Source organism: Gymnogyps californianus, chromosome 2 (genome assembly GCF_018139145.2).
Source record: "Gymnogyps californianus isolate 813 chromosome 2, ASM1813914v2, whole genome shotgun sequence".
NCBI classification, from domain to species: domain Eukaryota; kingdom Metazoa; phylum Chordata; class Aves; order Accipitriformes; family Cathartidae; genus Gymnogyps; species Gymnogyps californianus.
In genome coordinates this window covers 152,966,359-152,993,812 of record NC_059472.1, presented here as the reverse complement: position 1 = coordinate 152,993,812, position 27,454 = coordinate 152,966,359, and the positions used below count along the sequence as shown (strand labels likewise).

At 38.1% G+C, this 27,454-nt stretch overlaps 1 protein-coding gene across 15 annotated transcripts in view; it reads left to right on the top strand.

Moving 5' to 3' along the window:
* PARD3 (par-3 family cell polarity regulator) overlaps window positions 1–27,454 on the top strand; it is a 462,214-nt gene that overhangs the window by 38,651 nt on the left and 396,109 nt on the right. For all 15 annotated transcript variants that reach the window (XM_050915860.1, XM_050915861.1, XM_050915856.1 and 12 more), the window contains exon 2: window positions 11,861–11,962. In XM_050915860.1, coding sequence (XP_050771817.1) covers window positions 11,861–11,962 — 102 coding nt within the window. The remainder of the gene's footprint in view (window positions 1–11,860; window positions 11,963–27,454) is intronic.

The window sequence follows — 27,454 nt, the reverse complement described above, 5'->3', positions numbered from 1 at the left end:
AGGGTTCTCCTGTTATGGGCTCTCTTCACTACTTGAGAGTGTGGGAGTGGGATTCTGGTTTCTTCTGGTTAAACTGGGGCTAGCCTCAAGCTTAGACCAGATCTGAGCTTAGTTATTGATTTGAAAAAGAGGGTTATTGCGGATTTGTGAGGAGGAACTGTAACTGATGACCTCTGAACAAAACATGGATGTAAATTGAAATAGCAGGAAAGGTAAAATGTGGAGTTGGTAGCACTCAGTGTTAGTTCTGTCTTTATTTTCCTGGTGAGGTCTCCAGACTGCTATTGATGCTAATGGCATTTCATCTTAAACGTGGTAATACCCTGCAGCACGGTCAGACAGTAGGATTACAGCTATGGTAAACCTAAGGTTACCTTAAGGTCAATTTAAAAAAAAACCAACTCTTTATCTTTAGAAGTTCTGAATACATTTGAAAACAGAACAAATAGTCCTTGAGATTACTATTTTTAGGAGTTTGGTTTTAAGGTATTTTCCTTCCTTCACCCTAATGTGGAGTGTTGCATTGCAGTTACTGCTCTGGATTAGCAGCAATCAGAACCCTGAATTCAAAGAGATTGACAGATCTGTTTTATTTAACCTTATAAAATAATCGTGATTATAGTAGTTGAATTTATATAGTGATTGTTCTCAAAGTTTCAGAAAAACACTAGGCATGTTTAGAAATGAGTGAGTACACACTTAAATCAGTACCACAGGAAGGTTTTGAAATTACACTGCTTCAAAAAGATTGAGCAGTTTGGAAAAGTAATAGCTAAATATTGTTGCTAAAAATTGTTCCCCAGAGATGAAAATAAGGCCTGTTTTGATTAAAATATCTTGAAAAGTATTTAACAGATAAATTAACACGCGACTGATTATTTCCACATTGCTTTTGCAGATGCTAACTGGAAACCAATTTTCCTTGGTGGGTTTGACCTGGAGGCACCTGCGTGTGCGTGCACAGGCGTATGTTAAACAGATACTGTTCCACGGGTTTCTGATCCTTACGGGTGAGATGGTGGAGTGGTGGTGTGCAGGGGTCCTCTGGCCTCATGTCAGCCTACTTAGGCAATGTAGAAGGCTTTTGTATAAGCCATAATGTTCACATAGGTGTGGAGAACAAAGGAAGGGAATATAGTTATAGTCTCAGGAGCAGTTTTACAGGGCACAGTGGAAACTACTGAACCTTTCAGTCCCTCACTCACTATTAGCAGGATTTTCCTACAACACAAATCAGTAGAAATGCACTGCATATCTATTCTGGGTCCTAGGACCCAGTGTTGATCTGTAGGTGTTTTTCAGCATATGTTTGTCACTTTTTATTTGTGCCATATACCAGCTTGATCCAACAGACGCGGGTGACACATTGCTTCTCCTCTAAACCAGACAGGGAATTACTGTGTAGGCAGCTGGCGGTGCCCGGGCAACCCGCTGCTCGTTCATGCTGCTGTGCTGCGGTGCAGGGAACGTGGGGGATCTATTCCCACATGCACCCCGCTTACAACAACTGCAGAAGAGGCAGGGAGAGCTCGGGGTGCCCCTGTGCACAGCTGACTGGGTGGCAGGGAAAAGAGTAAGGTGTCTGGGGATGCTAAAACTCTAAATCCTATCAGAAACATATGATATCATAGCCGACCTAAATCGAGATAAACTTTCCTGTGATTCACATAACTTGTGCATTCCTTCCACATGGTTCAGCAAAGCTGTTTATATTGCAAAGTTCTACCCACCAAGCCTTGACTTTGAAGCTCCCGGAGGAATAATACAGTCATCAGAACAGAGAGTGGCATTTCGTATTTTTTCTTAACTTCATAGTTTACAGCATGTCGGAAATGTGAGGCACTGTATATAATAATGTTTTTGCAACTCTCTCTGTATATTAATAATTGTTTAGAGCTGACATACTACAAGATTAACTGACTGTGCCCACTTGGGAGCATATATCAAAATTGGTTGTTTCCATCTTTCATGGTGCTTGATATTAATGGCCCCCAAATGGAAATCTTATTTCCAGTACATTTCTGAAATAAATTAGGCTATGCATCTCATGCTGGATGTCACTAGGGTAGACAACTGTATTTCAACCCTCCTAAATCTTCCCTTGAAACATTTTGCCAGACTCACTTTTTTTTTTTTGTTTAATCAACATAGATCAATCATACACGTCAGTCTACAACATGTATGTCTGTATGTACAGACATACATATGTGGATGGTTATTCCAGTAAAATCCATTATTCCAGTCTAAATCTAGTACTGAATTTGAAGAGCTATCATAGTGGCTGAAAAAAACAATGAGCGCTTAAATCCAAGCAATGCTGTAATGATGGGTGGAGGTAAGAGATAAGCTCTTGGAAGAAACAGAAAGCCCTTCTCTCTTTCATCAAATTCACTCATGGTTCAATTGTCAAGCTGCAATCCAAAGATGTTCTGCATTTCTTCAGCATTGTTGCCCAAATTCTAATGTCCCTGCATAGAAGATTGTGTACCATTATACCCAGTACATTTCACTACATATTCATGAGCTGTGGACTTGATTACTGTCTTTCGTATCTGTTATCTGGAGTTAATACTAATAATTGCAAATTGTAATTGATAAACTATTTTGTTGCATTATTTGTTGTATTTCAGTGCAGATTATGGAGTAAGCTCTGTGTTACAGCAAAATAATCTGAAAAGGGCACATTTTTCTTACATTACTTGTGGATTTAGCACACTTGGAGTTTGTGGCAGTGGTTGGATAGATGTCTAGGATTTTCCTACAGAGGAATAAAACCCACGTAAAAGTTTTATTTCACAGTTTGTTATTCAGTGCTCACAGCATGGGCATGAGGGAGTTTAGAGATACAATGTCACTCCACTCAATATATTTTTCTTAAATATTTAATTTTTTTCACCCTAGCAAACAGAACATAGTTGTGCACAGCATAAACAATCAGTAGTCACGGTGCAAATGTGTTAATCTTTCATAGCCAAATGTAAAGCTTGATTCTTCGTTTATTAATTCTCAAAGTTGATTACCACATGCATTCTACTGGCAGCACAAAATAACTTCTTTTTTGCGGGTACCTGACTTGACACTAATAGCAGAGTCCAGGCGTTGGCAGGGTGCTCAGGGGCCTGGACCTGCCCTTTGGTGGTGGCACCTCCTAGTGGTTAGAGGGCTGTGTGCTGTGAAGAAATGTCACTGAAGTCATTAGTTGTGACAATGAGCAATGTTTTCGGTGCAGTATTTTTGGAATAGGCTACCAGGAGCCATGTGAAATGCAGCCAGGACCCCAGGACCTGGGGGTGTTGGTCAACAGTTGGCTGAATGTGAGCTGGCAGTGTGCCCAGGTGGCCAAGAAGGCCAATAGCATCCTGGCTCGTATCAGAAATAGTGTGGCCAGCAGGACTAGGGAAGTGATTGTCCCCTTGTACTCGGCACTGGTGAGGCCGCACCTCGAATACTGTGTTTGGGTTTGAGCCCCTCACTACAGGAAAGTCATGGAGGTGCTGGAGTGTGTCCAAGGAAGGACAACAAAGCTGGTGAAGGGTCTAGAGCACAAGTCTTACGAGGAGTGGCTGAGGGAACTGGGGTTGTTTAGTCTGGAGAAAAGGAGGCTGAGGGCAGACCTTATCGCTCTCTACAACTACCTGAAAGGAGGTTGTAGTGAGGTGGGTGTTGGTCTCTTCTCCCAAGTAACAAGAGATAGGATGAGAGCAAATGGCCTCAATTTGTGCCAGGGGAGGTTTAGATTGGATATTAGGAAAAATTTCTTCACTGAAAAGGGTTGTCAAGCATTGGAACAGGCTGCCCAGGGAAGTAATTGAGTCACCATCCCTGGAGGTACTTAAAAGACATGTAGATGTGGCACTCAGGGACATGGTTTAGTGGTGGACTTGGCAGTGTTAGGTTTATGGTTGGACTCTATGATCTTAAAGGTATTTTCCAACCTAAATGATTCTATGATTCTATGCCCAGTCCTGCACCGGGGAAGAAGGATCCCCATGCAGTGACACAGGCTGGGGCTGGAGCTGGAGCTGCCCTGGGGCTGGGGGCAGCGAGTGGGCAGGAGCCAGCCCTGCACCCTGGCAGCAGGCAGCATCCTGTGCTGGATCAGCAGGGCACGGCCAGGAGACGGAGGAAGGGATCATCCTCCTCTGCTCAGCATGCGTCGATCTGCGTCCAGTTCTGGGATGTCCTGAGGTCCCTTCCAACCTGAATTATTCCATGATTAGGTTATTGGGGCATATGCAGATGATGTGCTATTTAATAGGTATCAGAAATATGCAACACGTAGTAAAGTTGATTTAAATTAATTAGTGATATGATTTCTCGTGGATTGGTATAGATTGCTTCTAGGTAAAGTGGATGAGTTAAAAAAAAAAAAAAAAATCCAGACTTCTATGATGCACAGAGGTAACGCATTAATAGGAAGAACTTGCATATCCTATGACACAGTATTTTGTCTGGAAGATTGTAGGGTAGGAAAACAGGAAGGGTAGCTCTAGAGTACGTCTCAGACTACTCTCCTTACAGATTTAGAAAATCACCATTTCTTTTCAGAAGAGCAAGAGATTCATAAACATATTCGAAAGTTTGTGCAAACTGTGTAGTGGCTATCAGCCAAAGTAAATTTACCATTTTTAATACCAACCTTTTGCTATTTAAAGCAAGATCCAGTAGTTCCTTGATGCTTTTTTTGTACTCGAGTAGTAATGCAGCACAACGCGATATGTAGTAGTGTTCCAGTGGTTTACTGACCATTTTATTTCAATTTAGTGGGTTTTAGGAGACATTTTAATTGCTGAAGTGGATGACTAATTGGCTCATTTTTTTGGCTATTAGACTTCTATGCTGAAGACTGAAAGTGATAGTGTAATGTGATCAATTTTTAAGTAAATCACTTATTGTTGAAAGTGGACATGCAGGATGCATGCAAAACCTAACATTACTTTTTTTACTTCGTAAACACCCTTTCCAACATTTCAGTGTCTCAGGAAGAGTGATATTGGCCAGATGTTCAGATTTTGTCTTGAATGGATTTCTGGTAAGTTAAAGCCCTTTTAGCGAGGCTGGGAAAGCATTGGTGAGTTTAAAAGTGGAACAAGATGCTTCAGTGATAAGACTTGCATGTTTTTCTTTTTTTCATAACTGGTTCGTATCTGGGATCAGTATATACCCCTTGGTTTAAGACGTTGTATATACACTCGTATGTTTGAAAAAAATTGAATCCCTGACCAAACCCTCTTCTAATGGCATGATTTGTAACCTTCCTGGGTGTGTATCCCTGTTTCTCAGTAATACAAAATACCAAGAAATTAACTTTGTGTGGTACATCCCCAGAACAAAGAGCAGTTTTACGGGTTAAGGAACAAAAAGATGAAAGGGATGAAGCTTATTTTCTACTGTACAGCGTTCAAGTATTTTCTGTAGTCTTCTGTAGCCCTGTTTTTCTTGACTTCATGGGACACAGGGCAAGGTGGAGTAAACTTGCTCTAAAATTGGTATGAAAGGAGTGATTGCGGATGGAGTGTGGTCAGAAATGGAAAAGGTAACTGTCCCTTCAACGCATCGCCTGGTAACTTAAGAGTTGTTACAGGTATCAGTTGCTTTCTGAGGCCTGGTGGGCTACTTACATTAATAAGTATTTTGCTGGCTTGTGCCCTTGCAGAGAACGGAGAATGTACTTGCGTTGTATCGTTACTGCCAACTGTCCATGGTGCAGTATCAACATACCTTAGAGAGCGCAATCGTCTTTGAAGCCGATCCTGTTGCTGCTGTCATGTGTTATGCAGCAGGTCTTTGTGCCTGAAATTCGAGGGGACAGGCGACGGGGAGGAGATGCAATTCAAACCCAGAGACTTGTTCTTGCCGGCTTGTAAGGCTGTGGAATGTAACTGGAATCCAGCTGACATTGCGAGCGTTTGTGGCTTTCCTTTGGCACCTGACTGCTTGTTTTGACGGTTCCTTCCTGCAGCACAGAGCTAGACAGGGAAATGAATGAATTCACTGGCAAATTTTCAGATATATTAGTTTTTTGTTAACCATTATATTCCTTTGAGACTGTGTTAACACGCCCAAGTGCCATATGCTTCTGAACAGACAAGTCCGGTACACACCCCAGCCTGATGATTTAGTTGGTTTTGATCTGTGTGTACTCTTGCCACAAAGGCTTTATCTGTTCTCAAAAGACTCAAAACAGTGAAGACAGCTACACACATGGCCATGTAATCTTAGATTCCAGATGGTTTTAAGCAGAAACTAAAAATATATACTTACTTTCCCTTTATCTCCTCATTTATAAATGAGAAGTTATATTGACATACTTGGATCTGCATCTGCACTTTCAGTCGTCCTGGTGGTGAGTCCATTTTCCTTTGAGAGTTACACTGAAATACCTGTGCACAACTGTTCACTTGACAGTGTTTTTTAAAAATAATTTAAGAATCTATGTACTGAAAAAGATTTTAAAGCAAAAAGCTATAATGATACCTGAATTTAAATAATTTCAGTTTTAGAAAGGTGATCTCTGATAGCCACAGAGAGCCTTGGTGAGCTCAGCTTCGCAGAGCCAATCCGTTTCCCCAGATACTGCTCTGTGGTAAGAAATACTCTTCCTATTTTGGCCTGAACAGATTAGAAAATATAAGTTTGTGTGGGGAAAAAAAATCTGATTTACTTGATTTCAAGATGTGTAACAAATTGTACTGGCAACTACAGTTGGTCTGCACCAAGCTGGAAGCTGCAGTTAGGAAACCTGAGTTATTACGGTCAAGGGTAAGAAGTACAGACACCTCTTGGGGAGGGCTTGCTGTCCTCCCCCTGTAGTGCTCTCTGGGTGGGCTTCAAACCAAACACAAGAAATTACCTCCCCACATCCCACCCCCAACTATGTAATTGTAGCGATGCAGATAAAGTAGTCTTTTTGGTGCTTCAGGACATCCTCCTGGCGGGCAGGTGAGATTAAATCACAGCAGTGGGCATAATTTGTAAACACTAAGCATTGTAAGGCAGGTTTTTTAGGAGCCTGATTTTCTGCTTTCTGTTAAATAGATGGCTACTTCTAAGAAGTTGTGGTGCTCTCTTCTTGTATGATATGGACAAAATATTTCAAAGAATAATCTTATTTATTGTAACTTTTTATGTTAAACATTTGTATACGTTTTTGGAAACGGTACATTTGCAAAGACCAGGACACCTATTTAGATCTGAAGGAAAAAGAAATCTTCCTATGCCATTAATAAGAACATATTGCAGTTTCCATTATTGTTTCTAGATATTGTTTTCCACATATGGTCCTTGTTTCCATTATGTGGGAACATAAAATTGTTAGCTGTAGAATACTGAAAGATATTACTTAAACTAATGGTTTTCTCAGTTTTTCCTTTGTGCTTTTTATTCCATACAACATGACTTCTAAACAGAATATGAATGGCTGCATTCTTACTGCCTTTGTAATGTGCTGTTGGTTCCACTCTCAGTGCTGGTGTTCACTTAGCAAATATTTATCTTCCATTGTAGAGGACTTTGGAGCAGAAAATGTAGTGCTCATGAGTTTAATGATAGTCAAGTAGAATAGTTAAATGGGTGTACACAGGAAATGGGAGATCTGACTTGCTTAGACTTGAGCTGAGTGATGCAATATTTAAATGAAGATATTATAAATCAGGTTTAGCATTACTTCTATCCTTGTATTCAATGGAGTGAACTTGCTAGTTCTTCTGCATGAACTAGTGACAAAGGCATCTATACAGCTTTTACAAAATAATTGCACGTTGCTAATTTACACATTGGTGGAGCAGTGTAGCTAATGAGTTTTCTATCAAAGCATGTTTTTATATCTCTAAATGCATTGCAGATTTGGAGAGTGCAGTCCCTTTTACACAGTCATAACAATGAGAGAATATAAATGTGGCTTTGTTTGGTTGACAAAATGTGAAAATCTAATTGTAATATACAAATTCAAATTTTGAAACAACAGCAGAGCGACTGACTCTGGGATGTTTTCTTAAACCAGAACAACACTGAAGCAGGTTTCTTGAAAAGTGTCTGAGTAATTTTTAAAATTTTGTTTAGTATTTTTTTTCATCTTTACAGAAACTGACTTTTGTAGACTCGATGTATTTTGCGCTTTTCTTGTTTTATAACTAGAAGACATTTTCCTTTCCACTCACGTAAGCACCCTGTTGCACATGCCCTGAGCAGGTCTCTCACTGTGGGTAAGTGTTGGAGCCAGTCCCTCATTTGTGAGATCTCACTTGAGAGCCCTGCCCTGCCACCCAGCGAGGGTGACCCCGAAGGTGTTTCGGGTGTCCTGAAAGAGTGATTGGACCAGTTCACCCCGCAGATGAAGTTGTGTAAACTCTAGTAAACTCTGGTAATTGCCAATTTCCACTTTATGACTCAGTAACTGGTCTAAGCCAAAACAGTATTTTTGACTGCTTCAGAATATGCTTGAAAACTGTATTACAGCTGTTGCATAGAAAATTATGAATATCTGTTTACTGGCTGCGATTGAGAAATACAACTTGACCAAGCTGTGAATACAGATACCCTTGTAACGTTGATGTAGTAGTACGTGAGTTCAAATCAGTATTAAGTTTGGTCCAGTTTCTTTTGTATTTAGCAAACAGTGCGTATGAGCTGACTCTTATAAAACATGTTCACTGTAGACAGAACACAGAATAGGAATTCAAATGTGAACGTTCATGCAGTTTGGGTGTTTCCATGTTGTTTGGTTGGTTAATACATAGAATTAGTTGTTAAAATTTGGAACCATAAATAGCTGTGGATTTCCTTAACTCAGTAAAATCACTAGCTTAAATTTTTTTGTTTGGTTGGTTTTTTTTTTTTAGTATGATGTAACTAATCTCTACAAAATGTGAGTACTCCCCTCCCCCTAGACCTCTCTTCCCTCCTAAGCCTCCCCCACCAAATCCTTGATTTATGTGAAACCTTTAATAGAGTAAAAGGGCCTCAAGAGAAGGACTGCTCTGTGAAGTTTGGAGAGGGCTTTAATGAAAAGTTTCATTGTTATTTCATATTTACTTACCAAATCCTGCCAGAGTAAATTCTTGCCAAACTAGTTTTATATATTTCTTGTCTGGTCTTGCTAACGTATTGTTTTGTATCAGGACCTTGTCTGACAGGAAGAGCGACCAGAGCAGTTCAGGCTATAGCAGAACAAATAGGCGATGCAGAAAAAATGAAGTCTATCTAAAACTTCTTATGCAATATTGAGAAACTTTTAAAGGAACTAATTAGCAAAAGTGATGCAGCTTATATATCAAAGCTATTTTTAATGTAGGTTGTACATGCTGATATAACACAATAGTGCTTTAGAAGTGGGCGTTTCTACTATTGATTCTGTAATCATGCATGTTTTCTTACATTTGCCTTGGAGGTGGGAAATATTTGTGGTAGGAAGAAAAAAATAAGGATACAGGAATATTGAAGTTGTAGTTTCAGTTTGGGTGCTGTTTGTTTTGATGGATGTGGTCAAGTCACTGAGCCAATATTGCAGTTATCTGCTTTTAATGTTTCCATTCTTCAGTAAGAAGATAAGTGATGCAAACAAAAATGGTGAAGTGTGTGACATATGAGAGATCAGACCCTCTTAAAGCCCAAACTAGGTTTTCCGTTTATCATTTTGCAGTGAAGCTTGGCTTATGATTCAATTCTGACTTGGCTTTGAGATGGAGAAATTAGCAGAGGAAACCTGAATCAAGTCCTTTAGGAGTTCAAGATGCTTCGTAGCTCGTCAGTTTGGTTGTGTCTTCAAAGCCTGGGTCTTCCCAACTGTGTTTCAGTCTCTGGTGTAGATATGGGAGGCAGAGGGGATTTTTGCAATGGGCTGGAGGATGAGGAAGGATCCTCTTTCCTTTTAGTTTGAGAGCAGAGTTTGCAAAGGCACCTCTTCAGTAGACTTCCCTTTAGAACTTGTTTGTTAAGGAATTTTGAAGGATTTCTGGTGTACACAGAAGTCTTTTTCCAGCCCTGTCTGTAAGTGTTGGTGGAGTATTCAAACTTAACAAAAAGTTTATCCTAGTATTTGCATTACATACCTTTTTTGCAGAGTAAATTTCTCTATTATGTAGCTATGTGTGCACCTCTGTATGCATGACAGTGTGAATAATGTAGTAGTATTTTTAATTATTCTTGAATTTTTACTTTAAAAAAAATGGATGCTGAATTATCTCCTGTAAAGTGTATAATAAATACTTGCTTAGAAGAAATGTAAGGTAATGATATTTAATACTTAGAGAAATTAGAGAAAAAAATCTGTAATTTAATTTCTGAAATGACTAGCCTAAAGACTGTAAAATGTAATTCTGAAATCTGATCATCTGATGATGATGATTTACAGCACTATTTAAGGTGAATGTACTTATACAAACAATGAAGTAAGTTTCATGGTTATCAGATTTCTCCAAAATCTTTGACCTATGCGTATATATCACATGCAAATAGACAGAGTTCTAGGATATAAAAACCCAAATGAACATCCCTTGATGTTCTTTTGTGCAGCATGCTGTCCAAGATTTCATGCAGCATGTTCTGTCAAGATTTAAAAACACATATGGATTTAGAGGAATTCTGGTAGTCCCATTTCTTGTCCTGTTCCAGCCTTTAAGAAATCAAATTATTTTCAAGTTCTTTAAGGGTGGATGGTTGTGGTTTGGTGGTGTTTTTTTTTTTTTTTGTGGGTTTTTTTAAATATGGGGGGGGGGTTGAGTTTGTTTGGGTGGGGTTTTTTTGTTTGGTTCGGGTTTGTTTTGGGGTCCTTTTTTTTTTTTTTTTTTTTTTTTTTTTTTTTTTTTTTTTTTTGGACTTCTACACACTGATACCTGAAAAGACTGTGGTGCTAATTGCTATTTTTAGGAAGTCAGGCACTTTGCAAGATGTTGCAAGTTTGAAGGTCCTTACATTAGTCACTTTCTGTAGTCGTGCCTGCTCAGTGAAAAGCAAGGAACCTCTCTTGCTGCTAGACACTTAACAACAGCCTGGGGCATTGGCACTGTTATGGGGGAGTATTTGAGAAGCAAGAAAAGATTATGTATCGTGTTCAGGTTGTGTGTTTACAGTGCAACTTTCCCGTGCTAGAAAACAAACCTTTTAAGAATAGCACGTTGAGTACTAAACAGCACTCAGGTCAGGTCATGTAGTGATATGTAGAAGACACTTTGTGGACACAACTGTATTCCTGACGGTTTCCTTTAGTATCAACAGTAATAATGAAGTCTATAAAGCCAGTCTTCCCAGTTATTGGTAGACACATGTGTACACACAAAACCAAACACACACATATATGTGCATATATATACATTTATATGTGTGTCTGTATGTATATGTGTGTATATGTATCTTTTTTAAATTAAAATGTGGAAAGTGTTCGTCGTGTAACATTTAGATATTCCACCTACCAACTCTACCAAAGCAGGTAGAAAGCCCTTTGATATCATTTAAATATTGGTTTGTACCCTTTGTAGCTGTCCTGTAAAAAAACCCCACACTTTACAGCCGTGCTGTAAAGTTTTGTGCCTGTTGACCACTGAGGTACTTTGAGGACAATGTATTTTCCTTTTATATAGTGCATATATTCAGTAACACCGGGAATGCTGTTCCCCTACGTGTCAGTGATGGGACTGTGGCTCATGCAGAACTGATAAAAGTGGGAAGAGTATGTATCTAATCTAGGGTGATTTTAAAAAAAGAACTCTGGCTTTACATCTCAATGTACATTTATTTACAGGAATATGACCTAAATTGATGTTTTAATGTCAAGCATTTGTAGGACTGCAATGTTAACTATATGGTGGAATAACCTTTTTCCATTGGTATGTGATATCTGATATTTTCTTCTCCTTTTATGCAGGACCCAAACTACTGGATACAAGTACATCGACTGGAGCATGGGGATGGTGGGATCTTAGATCTCGATGATATTCTGTGTGATGTAGCTGATGACAAAGACCGTGTAAGTACAAATAGCTATGAAAGCAGCTCAGTGCACACCGTGCCTCAGCATATCAGCATTCTGTTCCCTGCACATGTCCAAAAGTGGGAATCAATGCAGAGGTTTTAGGGTTTTTTATATAGTTTGCTTGACAGACGTGAGAAGTCTGTTACTGTTATGTTTTTTAAAAAGTACAGGAAATCTTTTATTGAAATAATGAGTTTTCCAGCCTTTTTGGTTCTTTAAAAGTTCAAGTAAGAAAAGGAGGCTGCAAGAATAAAAAAACCTCATACAGTGGAACAATAATGCAAAAAAATTGAATCTGTAAGTTAAGATTTTAGCTTCATGTTACCAGTTGAATATGTGCAAAAAACCATGCTGTTTTCAAACTGTGGAGGGCTGGTGGATTGTTTTTCAAAAATCTTTTTGGGAGGAACTGCTAGTTAAACAGAACTTGAGAAAATAATTATACACTGCTGGGTCTTGAGTGCATTTACTCTTTTTTTAAGTAGAGATTTAGATTGCAGTCAGCTAAGAGGTTTTTGGTTATTGGCTGTTTGTTTGAGGTTATAGATTCTTGTGTCTTTGAATTACATGTTCAGAAAGAGTAGGTAAAAAACACTGTGGCAAACTGTAAAGTCATATGTAAATACGCCACTTTTCTCTGCAAAGCTGCATGTGTTTGCTGAAGCTCTTGAGAGTATCTGACCCTGATACAGACTTCAGCCTGGAAATGTGTTTCAGGACCCTGCTCCTTCACAGACAGGATCCTTAATTACCTCTGTTGGAAGCAACAGGCACTCTGAAGGCTCCTTGAAAACTGGCCAAATGATGACTCTTAGGCTAATTTTTCAGAAATAAATACTTTGCCTGCAGTTATTTCTTGTGACAAAATTTAATTGACATGGTTATTTCAATCAGGACTTTATAAAGAAAAATTACATGAGGAGTCTTGGGACATGGAGACTCCTCGCTGTCTGAAATGTTGGGATTACTCAAGCTGTATAGAGTAACAGTGCTGAGTTTTCAGGAATTTCTTCCATAAAAATAGTGCCCGGCTAAGATTTCATGAAAAGCTAATTAAAACCTCTAGTTAGTTATCTCATATTGAAGTGCTCAGCTGCATGATTAGTTTAGCTTTTGCTTATAGGCCTCAAGGAGGCTGGTGCAAGTTGTCACTATATATATATATATATATATACACACACACACACACACATATATGTGTATGTATATATATTTTTTTTTAACTTACTTGAATCATGCGCTTCTTAGCTCCTCACGTGCTCCTCCCTTCAGAAGGAGAAGTTTGAATTCTGGTGACTTCAAGACCTCATTCTTTGGCTGTTACCTTGCCTTGCCGCCTTCAAGTGGGGTAATTCCTCACAGTGAAACTCTGTGGGTGTTTTTATGTGCATGACTAATAGTTGAAAAACTCTGACTGCAACTGAAACAGGCAAAGCCATTATTACAATATTGTTTTTGTGTATAGATGGACAAGATACCTAGTAATTAGTAGTATTTATTTATGCATTTGCCAAGCTCATAGCCTCTGATTCTGTGAATCTGGCCTGCCTCTACTGATAGCACTTATCAGGTAAATTTCCTTTTTCTTAAAGGACCTTGTAGCATTGATTAGGATGGTGCAATATAAACATGCACTGTGCTATGCTGGTTTATATCCTTGAATTAATCATTCTCACTTGACCTTCACGTTTGATTCTTTCCAAGCACTTCAGTCATTAGTCATTGTTTTTCAGTTTCCCGTCTTATATTTTACAGCTGACCTTCCTGGTTCCCTTTAGTTTTGGATTGCTGGCTTTGCATTTGATGCTTCCTCCATAGCAAGCATATCAATTAGTTTTGTGTTAGCAGGACCTGATATAGGTCTCATTAATGCAAAGTTCTGAATATATCTCCAGTTAGTGATATTTTGTATATATACACTTAAGCATATCCTGTTAAAAAGCATTTAAACAGATGATGTCTAAACATTTAATTAAGTCATTACTGAGGTCTGTAGGATTAGTTATGCCCAAAATGAAATATTAGCCGATATTTTTTTTTTTTTAAAATTGGGACAAAAATATCTAGGATATTGCAAAACTGAACACTTAATATCCTTGTGTTCATTTTCACAAGGAATTTCTTTACATTCTTGAAGACAAGTTCGTTGTGCTATTTACTACCTATCATCTGTACTTTTGAAAATCAGTTTGCTCTTATCATGGTTCTTTAGATGTAAGGATCATTCCCACAGAGATAAATGTAATTTTTGTCTTTTTTATGTTACTTTTATGCCATAATTGTTTGTACAGTGTCATATAAGCACAATACAGAATGCGAAGCAGCTAAGGACCAGCTTGTCCTCTTGAGGAATCTGTTGCTCTGTATAGTCAACTATATTAGTAAAATAAAACTCTAAGTAATGTGGAGAATATATTTACTCGTATTCCACTGTCTCCATGGAGAAAATGTTCTATCTTATAACAAATACGAAGACCCTTAGAGACAGCAGCTGTTCTGAATGGAATAAGAGAAGTATCTTTGATGGTGTCCTTCACATTAAAATGCAGCATGGTAGGGTGACTTTATTTATCTTCTTCTGTCCCTATATTTTGGTATTCTCTTGTCACTTACTAAAACAGAATGGGTGAGTAAGGGTTAACCAGTTCCTCCCTGGAATAATTTGTGATGTTCAATGTTGTTCCCCCTGAAAAAAGGAGAAAAACATGAAACAAACTACACAGGAAAAATTGATTTTGCTAAGCTGTTTGTTCCTTTCTGAAACAGCTTTTCTTAAGCCCTTTAACATAGTTCATTGAGAAAGTGTATAATGCATTCTAACTTAGCTGGCATGCAGCTTTGACATTCATATTACACAATATCACTACACATGAAGTTGCTGATGAAAACTTGGTTAATGCAGTTAATGGTAGTAACAGTATTAAAACAAAAATTAATAAATGCTCATTTGGATAATTTTTTTCTTGGAAACGTTTTTTGTGATTGATTGAAGTGCAAATTTTGTCTGGGTTTTATTATGGAAAGATAGTTTTCAATGGAAATATATCAATGTTTTTTATATTTATCTGTCTGTCTCTCTGTATGTATGAATACAAATGGGTTGTCTTGTTTCTGTTGTTTTTGAAAAATATTTGGCTACAAGAATCTGTTTTCAACTAGTGGCATCCATTCCACTCCTAAGTATGAGCATGTTTGGTACTGTTCGAGGAAACTCCTTGGAAAGCTTGGGCAGATGAAGAGCCAATATCTCTTTTCCAGAAATAAAGGAGGAATAACTCCCTTTAACTTGCTTTTAGTCAACTGCATAACCTATTTTCATTATTTTAAAAATATAGGTTTCTTGTGCATTTAGTGATTAGAACAATATTTTAAAGATAGGTTAACCAACTGTTTTGTTTGGATTTCTGTTACTTGTAAAAGTAGCCCTTTGTTTGAAGGCTCTCAAAAACCATATGTCAACTTGACAGGTTTCCAGCTTGATGATAACATACTTGATGACCTCAGTTCAGTTCTTAGTAGGCAGACATTCTCAACAGCAAAAAAACCCCCGACCAACTGAAGAAAAAAACCCCCTAACCATCCTTAACCGTGGTTTCTCCTGGCAGGCTGAGGCACATAGACACTTCAGTGATCCTCATACTTTGGGTGTGATATGAAAGTACTTATTCAGGGATCTCATAGGCCCTTGTTTATCCATGGAAAAAAAACATTCAGGGAATTGTTGTGTAATCTCCCATTTTAAAAGTACGTGTATGAATATGACTTGCTCCCAGTTGAATTCTCACTGAAATAGTCATTTGTACTTTGCACAATTTAAAAAAATTATTTCATGTGCAATTATATGTAATTTTTTCCTACATAGTAATGCTCAGGCTGTTGCTCAGTGAAAAGCTTTGGAGATCAAAATGTCTATGTTTGGTGCAGCTGCATTTCTGAAAAATCAGAGGCTTTCCTTCCCAAGAGAACAACAAGGATCTGCCATTAACAGCCACTGGTTTTGCTGAGCAGCTGGGCAAACAGAGCTAGTTTGAAACAATGTCGGGTGTGAACCTGATGTCAATTATTCATAAATTCATTTGCCCAAATGTATTAGGTTTTTGGTAGCTTGGGATTAGCAACCTGTAAATGTAAAAGCATCGGCATCTTACAATTTCCTTCATCACTGTCCTAATAAATTCAACGCTCTAGTTCTCAAAAATAACCACTGTATTTTGGTGTATGCTTAGAGTTACACCCTGGGTTTATTTCTCTAAACTAAGGAATGGGCTTTCTTTGCTTGACTTACCGTTTTCAAATATTCAGTCAGCTCTTCAGCCTGCATAATTCATACTTATGCCCACTGAGTGCAGAGATAAAAAACGGAGGAATATGGTTTGGTATTGTCTGGAGTGAAGTTTCATGCTTACCACAGTGTTTGTGTGCATGGTGTTAGTATCTGGCCCAGGTCACTGTAAGATCAAGGTGATGTTGGTGCTTATTGCTGGTTAGACATACTTTGAACCTCCTGGAAAGACACACAAGAAGTTGCTGTTTTGAGTGGAATACTGTTGGTGAGAATGGGATGGAGATTCATTTCATAGATCTGTGCTGAAATGGAGTTTGTAAACATTCATGATCTAGCCTTAACTATGTTAAGTAATCATATTTCTGCTGAAATTCAGTGAGATCAATTGCACTTCATTTGCATCTGCTTTTAGAGACCTACAGAGACTCTATTAATATTATGATGAATTTAGTGCCCGCTTGCTTCTAGCGTGATGGGAGAAAGTCTTTGAGCAGCTTCTTCACATAATATGAAGGCATATTAGGAGCTTTTCCCAGTGTAGTGGAAAGGAAATGAACTTTTGGTTTTTGTGTTAAACAGATGGTCACTTCTAAATAATACTGTTGTGTTGTTTACTTCCTCTTGGAAAGCACTGTTGAGTTAGAGAGGCATGTGATACACAAAATGTGGGTTTGGAAAGGATGACTGTGTTTTGTTTGTAACAAATGTTAACTTGAAACCAACACAAAAATAAGTCTATTTTGAGCAAATGCATTATGATGTTAAGGTTAAAGGCTAGCTAGGGACTGGAGAGCTGTGATTACAATATCTTGCTGCTATTGATTTTTGTTCTGTCACTGTTCTTTTTAGGGACAGTTATGCAAGACCCCAGTTCTATAGTAAATTCTGGGTAGACCAGTGACAACAAGATGCTGGTAGAAAGAATGAGATTCTGGTAACCCTGTGTCTGTTCGTTCTCTCCAAAACGTTAAAGAGCCTTTGAACTTGATGAGAGTTGCACAGATAAACTTGTGTTATCTTTAGATTTCCATCAGCACATAATCAGAATACTCAAAGTAGTATTGTTTGTTCTAAATTTGTGTGTCTCTCTGCCTCATTTAAGCAAACTTACAGCTGAATTTACATTTGAATTCTCTTTGACTCTGCAACTTAAGAATTTAACCCTAAAACCAGAGAAAAACAACAACTTTTTGTTGTACTTCTAAAGTTTGTTTCTGCAATTAACACATTAAAACCCTGGAGTGAATGAAAGAACGTCTAGGTCCAGTGCAGCAAATCTGACAGCAAAACCTAAAAATGCCAAATAATTACTCAAAAATATGATTCTTAATATTTACAATACCATGATTGGTATGCCCTTTTTCCTTTTTCCTCAAAACTTTTCCATCAAATTAAATTTCAACTACTGCCATGATTATCTCTGCCACAGTGTTCAGCTTCTCTCCTCTTGTTCTGTGACTGCCTTCCCTGTATCCCAGGAAAGCAGGATGACCTTGAAACAATTTGTTGTTACTCATAAGTGACTTGGCAAAACACATTTTGAGCATAAGGCATTCTTTTCTTGTAACAGCTTAAAATAACTACTTGAGCCACTGAGCTTGGGAAAGTATTGATACTGGGAAAGAAGCTCTTTGTGTACCAATTCCATGATTATTTTCTGTTTAAAAATTCAAAAAATTCAGTTTAACAATGAGCTCTTGATGTGTCATCTAGTATTGTGCAGTGTTTTTTATTTTAATTACATTTTTAGAGATTGACAATTTGATATTAACTGAAGTGCTGACAAATTGGTGAAAACAGAATGTCTCTGTTTTAACCAGGTTTTCTTGCATTAGCACTATTGACTCATTATTACTGGGATGGCCACATGATTTTTAGGTCCATCTTGCTGATGGATTTAAAGTAGAAAATCAAAGTTTTTACATAGTCTTTATTCCCAGCTGCTATTTAATGAAGACATAGTTGGAAATAACATACTACAAATATAAATATTATCTTCTGTCAAAGAATGGAATTAAAATGCTTGTAGTATATCTAATAAACTTTTAACTTTACAATGTTTGTGGATGAGACTAAAACCCATGGAAGTGAGGAAATACTGGGCATAATATATTAATGTCGTGGTTTAACCCCAGCCAGCAACTCAGCGCCACGCAGCCGCTTCCCCCCTCCCCCCCCAGTGGGGTGGGGAGGAGGGGAAAAAAAAAAAGTAAAACTCATGGGTTGAGATAAGAACAGTTTAATAACTAAAGTAAAATACACTACTAACTAAGAATGATAATATAATAATAATGAAAAGGAATACAACAAAAAAAGAAACAAAACCCAAGAAAAGACAAGTGATGCACAATGCAGTTGCTCACCACCCGCTGACCGATGCCTGAGCTGCGATCCGCTCCTCCCTGCCAACCCCCCCGTTTATATACTGGGCATGATGTTCCATGGTATGGAATACCCCTTTGGCTAGTTCAGGTCAGCTGCCCCGGCTCTGCTCCCTCCCAGCTTCTTGCCCACCTGCTTGCTGGCAGAGCATGGGAAACTGAAAAGTCCTTAACTTAGGTAAGCGCTACTTAGCAACAGCTAAAACATCAGAGTGTTATCAGCAGTATTCTCACACTAAATCCGAAACACAGCACTGTACCAGCTACTAAGAAGAGAGTTAACTCTGTCCCAGTCGAAACCAGGACAATTAATATTGAAACATGCACATTTTCCAATCACTAAGAGATATTAGATATAACTAAATGTTGTATCCCATCTGTAGCTCTTAGTTTTTCATCTCTTTCAGCACTGTTCTCCAAATTATTCTCATCATCATCATTTACTTTTTCTAGCTCTGTGAAGACAGCATTTCCGTGTCTGATTTGTTGTTTATTTTTGTGATAAACTACAATATCCCAATTCCTTTCCTGTATTACTGAAGTAATTGTATCGATGCACTAAGAATCCCCAGGTAGGAGAGGAGTGACATTTGTAAATTTGTAAATTAGTTTCCATGGAGATTTGAAGAGCTGCAGGTAAATCTGACTTCTGAAAATTGAATAGTTCGGTAAAAACTGTTCTCTGAGGAATAGCAGGCCCATGCATGAATATGATATACTGAGGAAGACCACGACAATGTTGTGAAGAAAGTCATGCCTCACAAACCTGCCCATATTCTCAGCAGAAAGACAGACCTGAGCAACAGTGACTGGGTTAGTACAGTCAAAAACCCCACAAACTACCATGGGATAAGAGGAAGGGTCTTATGGATGTGTAACTGATTGGAAGATGGAAAATAGAGCATGTATTGTTCAACGTATTTGCAATTGTTCTGAAAAAAGGGAAGGGGGATTTGAATACTGGAGTGACAAATTCCATTATTGTGTGTGAAACCAAATGTTGATGGTAAATGCTGGTTATGAAGGCTTGCAGAAGCATCCTGTGATACAGAGGGAGTAGACAATAACATGGTGGATGAAATATCATTTTGGCAAATGTCATGTGCTTTGAGGGAGAGACTCCTTTAATTGAGTGCACAAAGTAATGAGTTCTGAGCTAGCTGTTACATTTGGGAAAATGTTTTTGATTTTGTAATAGACCTCTGGAAACATCGGCTTACACTGCAAGGTACAGCTCTGTGAGACATAGTAAGATCTAAGAAGGCTTCCAGCAGCTTGCCCTTGTCTACCTCTCCCCAACGTTGTCATCCACATCCTGCCGTTTACCTCGTGTAGGCTCCGGCACTCTTTGGACCCCGTCTCATAGCGGAATTATTCACTAAAACGGCAGAAGACTCCTCCTTGCAAAAATAACTGAGTATTTCTCTGCTATTTCATGAGCATCGTCAGTTCACTGAAGGATCTGGCAAGCTGATGAGGAAAGGGAGAGGACTTCGCTGCTGGGAGTGGTTGAGGTGTGAAGGAAGAAGTAAGAGGAGGGAGTGTGGGAACACGAGCGGGCTGAGAGCTTCCCTTTCAGTGCAGCAAGGCTGCTGGTGGGTGTGGAGCTGCCGGAGTGGTCCCTATGGTGAAGCAAGGGGTGGAGAAGGGAACGGGTGATGGGATCTTGCTGCTGTACGTGCTGGTGGTGAGCCCTCTACTTCCTCCAGCCACAAACCAAGCAACCAAAAAAGATTTTGTAGAAATAGCAAAAGCATAGAGCAAATGCCAACATTGATTGCAGGTATAGATTAAAAGCTTCTCTACCAGCAGTGTCTAAATGGACCAGGACTCTCAGTCTTGAAAAGAGGATAAAAGAAGCAAACTGTAGATGACTGTAAAATCAGAGGTGACATGGAGGAGTTGTTCTTTGTCCTTTTCAGTGCAAGATCTGGGGCATCAAATGAAACTGAAGCTTTCCTTAGCAAAGTAAATGAAAGGAGATCCGTTTTGTGTGTAAAATACTACCTTTGGTTTTCAAAATTGATTTGTTGAGTGCTGCAGATTCTTGTATTTAGGGGAACTGTGAATAAATATAATCCAGACCTTTTTCTGTATCTTTAAAGATTTTAAGGACCTGTGTCCTTTTCAGTTTTCTTTGTAATTTACTTGCTCTCGTTTGGAAATCCTTTCATTAACTCTGATCATTCTTGTTACATTTCTTGCACCTGTTTTAGGTCTAATGTGGGTTTTTTTTTTTTTTTTTTATTGAAGTGAAATGATCAGGATTGTACCTGGTATTTGATACAAAGTCAGATGAATTTTAATGGATTTTTGAAGTTTATTTGTGCCTTTGTCAGTCTTAATTGCTAATATTTATTTTTGTGCAAACAAGCATGATTAGAATGTGTCATAAGAATAGCTATCTGCAAAAGGTTTTAAAACTTTCCTTGACCTTAGTTTTTATGATACATCAGAATACCTGTGATTTTTATCGAATGCTGCAGGTGCTTCAAGAAGTTTTGGAGGACGTATTTTTTCTTGAGACGTCATGGTTTAAATGCACGTGTAATGCTGAATTGTCTGCTTATTTTTACTCTTCAAAAAGGTGATGCTTGTAAATCATGGGAACTGGTAATTTAAGTAGGGTCTCAATTTGTGAGAAAGAAAGAGTCTCTAATCTAAACTTTGGTGAAAACCACAGAGAGTGTTGAAATGATGATGGTCTCACAGTGTCTAATATTAGTAACACTTAAGGTCAATATGTGGCTATGGAAGATGACTGCTACAGTATTATAAACCCATCACAATTAAGAGATACTTTGTACTAAAAATGTTTAATAATGGATTTTTCTATGTCCTGTAATAATGACAGATTCACTACTTAGGTGTAGTTGTAGATAATATGAAGCAGTGCTTTCTAATTCTTCACAGTGTAAATCTCCACAGAAATCTGCAGTGAATCTAGAATTAGGCCATTATGGCTAATAAATGCATGATATTCTGATAGCTTTTCATTAATTTTAGCAATATCACTTTGTCCTAGGGGTATATTATTCATCCTACAACAAAGGAAGAAATTGAAGAAAAGGTTGGTTATGGGAATTCATTAACTACCCTCTTACTCCTTGATATTGGCAGGTCTTAAAAGAAATGCTGTTCCAACTTCACAGATATTTCCTAACAGAGGTGGTGAGACTCATACACTAGAGGACTGACCCATATTAAAGCTTAATTATAGTAATGGATAATCCTGCAAGTATAAATTATTCACGGTTGTTTTGTATGTGAAGTAGCGTGATGAATAAAATAAGGAAAAGTTTCTGGAAAAGACCCTGGACAATGGTATAAGTTTGTCAAAAGATAGTTTTCCTCCTTGTCTTTTACACAAATTTAAATCTGATAGTATTACATTTGCAGGCGCATTCCCGTAAGCACAGCTGTGGGCTTTGGATATGTTTTGCTTAATGGAAATCAATAGCAGCAAGTCTTGGGGCTCTACACCCTCGTAGTGTTCCTTGACTAATACGTTATGCAAGGGAAGCATTCCTACCTAAACACAGTCCTGGTACAAAAGTTGCAATCTCAGCTGTCTGATAAGATTCCCACACTGTTACTAGGATGAGAATTCATTAGCGTTACCCTCTTATCCGTTGATAACAACAGGTCTTAAGAGAGTGCTGTAACTTCATAGTTATTTCCCAGGAAGGATGGTAAGATTCATACATAGGCTTGGACTTTATTTTCCAGTTGGCTTAGTAGATAAAGTACCTCGTAAGTTTGTAGCATGAATAGTCTTTCTGACAAAGAGAGCAAAGGGAATATTTGAATTAGGTTAAAACAGGGCCCCTAATGAATGGGGCAGCTACCTCATGCTAAAGGTTCCTTCAGCAAGTGCCTTGGATCCAAAGAGAAGAAAATAATGTTGTCTTTTCAGGGGAGCTTTCACCAGTCTGACTTTTCAGATACCTTCCTAGCAGTAACCCAGAAAGGAAGGAGTTAAGAAGATGCTTTGAACCCAAAGTCTTCTGCTTCATCCCCACACCCTGTTGGTGTACTTCCACACCCTGTTGGTGTGCAGGGAACTACCTTCCGTTCACCTTTAGCGTGCTCAGCAGGATAGTCACTACATTTTTCAGATTAGCATCACTGCTGAAGCCTGTTTGAGTTTATACAGCAAGAAGGAGTTCTGCCTGCTTTTCTGTGACATACAGCGTTGCAAGACCATCGGCTTTTTTCATTTGTACAACCTGTTGGAAGAACTGAAATTGTTCGTAGGCGGGCTCCGTTCCTTGTAGGTTGCTCCATTTCCTATAGGATTGAAGGCTGTTCCCTGTAAGCTTGGTGGAAGCTTGATGGCACTGAGTTTTTATTTTCTTGGGACGCTGTTTGCTTGAAGGTAACCATACTTTGGTGGATGAAATGGCAGACACACCTAAGAGGAAAATTACAAAGAAGTCGTCGTCTTTTTCATATGATCGCCGGAGAGATTCAGTGAAAGTTAGGAGGCAGTCCAAGTCTCTTAGCTTTAAGTCAGCTACATTGGGTGCTCAAAAAAGGCAGGCACAGAAGAAGCAGGTTTGTATTTGGATATCCCTCAAAAAAAATCCTTACTTCCTAAATTCTTAAAAATATTGTAAAACTTGCTGTGTTAATACGAAGCAGAAAACAATCTCTGCTGATTTGCAATCTGTGTGTGAGTACGTATGTGTATACATACAAGCTTGTGCACAGGTAAAGCTGGATTTTTTTTCTCTAATATTAAGAGCTAGCTAAACTTGTGGTGTTAATTTTATTGCAAGAAAAGTCTGCATCTTTTCTGCTTTTAAGACGTGATTTATGATTTCTGTTTTGTCTCAAGGAGTTGCTCCTATAGCGTAATATGTGCCCTGTGAGCTCTTGGTAGTGTGTTGTCTGTTGTGCTGAAAAACATGATGGGTACTGAAACTTTTGAAATGATTATTCAGATTACAACTGTTTCAGTGCTCTGCATTATTATTATTTTTTTTAATGTTGAAATGTACCAGACTGACAGCTTTAGGGAGTGAAATATTTTACTTATTCCAGAACAGGTAATGCAAGTCAGCAGCAGCAGCACCTGTTCTGGTGGGACCAGTTCCTAGGGTTAGAGGGCAGCTTAATGCCTTGGCAGTGCTGCACTGCCATAGTAGAAGACTTTCATACACAGGTCTTTATCTTTCGTAGGTGGGATCTAATTAAATGAAATTTCTCCAAAGAGAAGATGTAGTGTGCGCTGTAGTAAATGCAATAAAAACAAGTGAGTCAGTTCGTGCGATGTCTTTGTATACTGATCTCCAATTTAATCTAATATGAAAGGAGACAGGATCACTGACTATCAGCCATCTCTCGCTCTGCATTTGTGTGCACGGGGTGCCTTTTTGAAGGGTTTAAAGGAACTTTCCAGGGAATTTTTAATTAGCTGTGTAGAACATAAAGTATTTTAATACTTTGCAAATAGTGTTTCCACAAATGCTTTAAAATAGACTAGATTTTCATTAGCACTATAAGTGACTTTCTTACAAGCAAGTAGTTTTCAGGTCCTGACCACCACATCTGCTCCTAAATTTTGAAGGCAGTATATCCATTCAGATTTAAGAGAATTTGTTATTGTGTCCAGCGTAAACTTTGGTATTAGCTTAAAACCACGATGAATTTGATGTCTGTGGGTTCATATTTGTTGTTATTACTATTTCTGTTGTTCTCAAAAGTTTAAAATGTCTATTTAAATAGCAAAATATGACTAGTAGAATACCAGGATATTCCAGCTTTAGTGTGTTTCTTTAGTGTTAATTATAGTCATAGCTGAAGCCCCTTTGTTTGAATCGAAGTTCCAGAAGTTTTAAATGAGGAAATATTTGAAGAAATCAGGAACACCTTCAAAAGGGCACCAAGCTCTGACAATTTTTTCCCCACTCTATTATCAGATGTAATTTGAGAAGGAAAAAATCATAAATCTAAATTTTACAAAGATGTAAAATACCAAATGACATCTGTGAGCATTCATCTTCATTGGATGTTTTGGGAAAATTGAAAGACTACTCAAATTAATTGAATAATTTCATTTGTACGTGCAAATCAGTGAGTACCCCTGTATTTCAATTTTCCCAGACCTTAATGTACTTGAGGCCTCTCATCTTTTGGATAGCTGCCATGGTTATTGTGTGACCTCTAGTGGTTAATGAAAAATATGCTCAATTACCAAAATCAAGCTGATGCTTGAACAAGTCCCAAATGTGTATTCTTGTTGGTTTAATTATTTAATCCTCTAAATTCTATTTTTATTGAAAAGAAAAAAAAATTCATCTGCTTCAACTTAATCTTTTACAGTGTCACTTCCAGAAGAAGTGTTTTGCTAAAATCATTGTTCATATGGATATGTGTCTGAATTGCAGTACTCATAGGTGCAGAACTGTAGGAGTAGTTTTAAGAAACTTACTACTTTGGCTTGGTTACAATATGTTAGTGGGTGAAACAGCTGAAACGAAGCGCTCTAAACAAAGCCCTGTTTTGATCAACTTGTGTATTGGATAGATCTGAAGAAGGGCTTTTCTGCCTCAAGAATGTATTTTTTTCCCCCTCTAAATGCTCCAGTTAACTGTAAAAAAAAAAAAAAGTTAATTTTCCTACAAGCTTGGTCTTGTTTCAATCTTTAGATCATTATAATTAAGTGAGACAAAACCATCCTTACCTCCTCCCTGCTCACCACCCCTTCCCCCCCGCAACGGCAACTACTGCTACGTGCTTTGGAAATGCTATTGAACACAAAACACGACTGCTTTTGTTACTGTCGAACTTTTAAAATACTGAAGAAAATTACAGGTTTGACGTTATCAGAATCTGATCAGTTTTCAACCAGCCAGACCTAACTCTGCTCTAACTCTGCTCAGTACAGTGTAACTTCTGTGATTATGCAGGCTCATTTCAGGCCTGAGTTATCGAGTGAGCAGTAGTTCAATTACTGCAGCAGGAGAAATGTTACTTAAAAATGCCTTTTTTGTTGCTTGAGTCTCGTTCTCCTTTTTTCTTTCTTTCTTTTTTTAAACATTTTTCTAATGGATGTTTGACATCTGAGAATATTTAAAACTATGCTTTGGTCTTTGCTGTTTTAGGAGACAATAGTAGACTGTGCTGCTCACAATATATGTGGTTTTACTTGGGTAGTTCCCTGGAGGAACAAGACTCTGCCTCTGCTTATACAGGCAGGCAAGCCAAAATTAGTTTTCTAAATGTTTTGGTAGGTTGATATCAATCAAAGTCTGTGAAAATTGTAATACTCTACAAAATCCTTTTCTGCTTCCTTGGCCTTTGTATCGCTGACCTCCCTTTTTTGCAGAGTTTGATTTCTTTTTTCCTTTTTGTGGTAAAATTTCCATTTTTATTTTTTTTCATAAAAATGAAGATTCTTAAATCACTGGTAAAATATTAATGAGAATGTGAGAACATTTTAAAAAGGCATTTGTCACAGTTTCTGAGTTACAATGATATGGCTGCGTTTAAGGCAAATTGCTGCACTTCTCTTGCTTTTCTGGTTTTTTTCATTAGCTTAGCTAATTTATTAGAAATTGAAAATCATAAAGTGTTCAAACCCAACAATTTCAAATATCCCATCTAATGTAAAAATGAACTTCTTCCAAGATAATCTTCCCATCAAGTTATTTATTACTACAGATTGCTTTTTTATTCTGTTGATTTCCCTAGACCTGTCTGTTGTGAGGTAGAAAATCTGATGGTAATTACTTTCACTGGCTGCTGATATTGTCATATTAGTTGATCTGGATGGAAGACCACATTACAGAAATGCGTAGGCGGTAACTTCTCAGGTGTATGAGTATTATGCAACATAATCTATGACATGTTTGATAGTTTTAGGAGAAGTAGTTGCCTCTTTTTATGTTTTGAATGAAGAACAAATTCAATTACATGAAATAAAACCTATAAATAAGTTCTAAGAAAATTTGGGATCAAGATCCTTATGTGCAGGGAAACATAAAAAAGAGATCCAGTGCTATTTTTAGCTGTTTTGTGAGAGTCTCTCAAGTCCTATTTCTCTCTGTCATCGCCAGCTGACTGATTACCGTGACATGGGCTGGGGCCTCAGTGGATTAATTAAGATCTGAAACTGTTTTCCTGATAACTACTTATGTTTTGGATGCAAGGTTTTGGAACTTGGCAGAGTTTCAGGCTCATACGAGAGTACAAAGAGCTTGCATAAGCTGCAGATTTGTGGTTTGTTCCCATATATTCCTATTTTTTTCCATGGAGTGCTATAGAATTGAGCTGAATAACTTCTTTTTTTCTTTTCTTTTAAACTCTATAATTCCAGAACCATGTGGGATGCACCGTTCGCTATCCCAGCTGTGGAACAATACGTACAAAGAGGGTGTTGTTAGAAAACCTCCAAATCCCTGTGTTTAAATATGACTCAGTTAATAGGAGTGCTCCAGATCCCTTGTTATGAGCATCTGAGAGCAGGCAAAGGCCTATGAGTTACGCTTCCTGCCTTCTTATTAGAAGGAAACACTGGGTGGAAGAATGGCACTGGGAAGGCTGGGGATATGAGGGAAGGGGGCTGCTCAAAGAGAGCGATGGTTTGTCACATTGAACTCTGTGGTAAGGAACATATGTAGTAGATGCGCCAGGTGCAATGCTATTGGTGTGTGACAAGTCTGGTGAGCAAAACCCATAGCACCAATGCCAGCAAAGGAAATTATTTGTAATCTATTAAGACACCTAAGCAGTAAAGAAAAATTAGGGATGAGAAGAATCTCAAATAGTTAATTTTCGGACATTATTTTTGAAAACCATGATCTGTGATTGCTT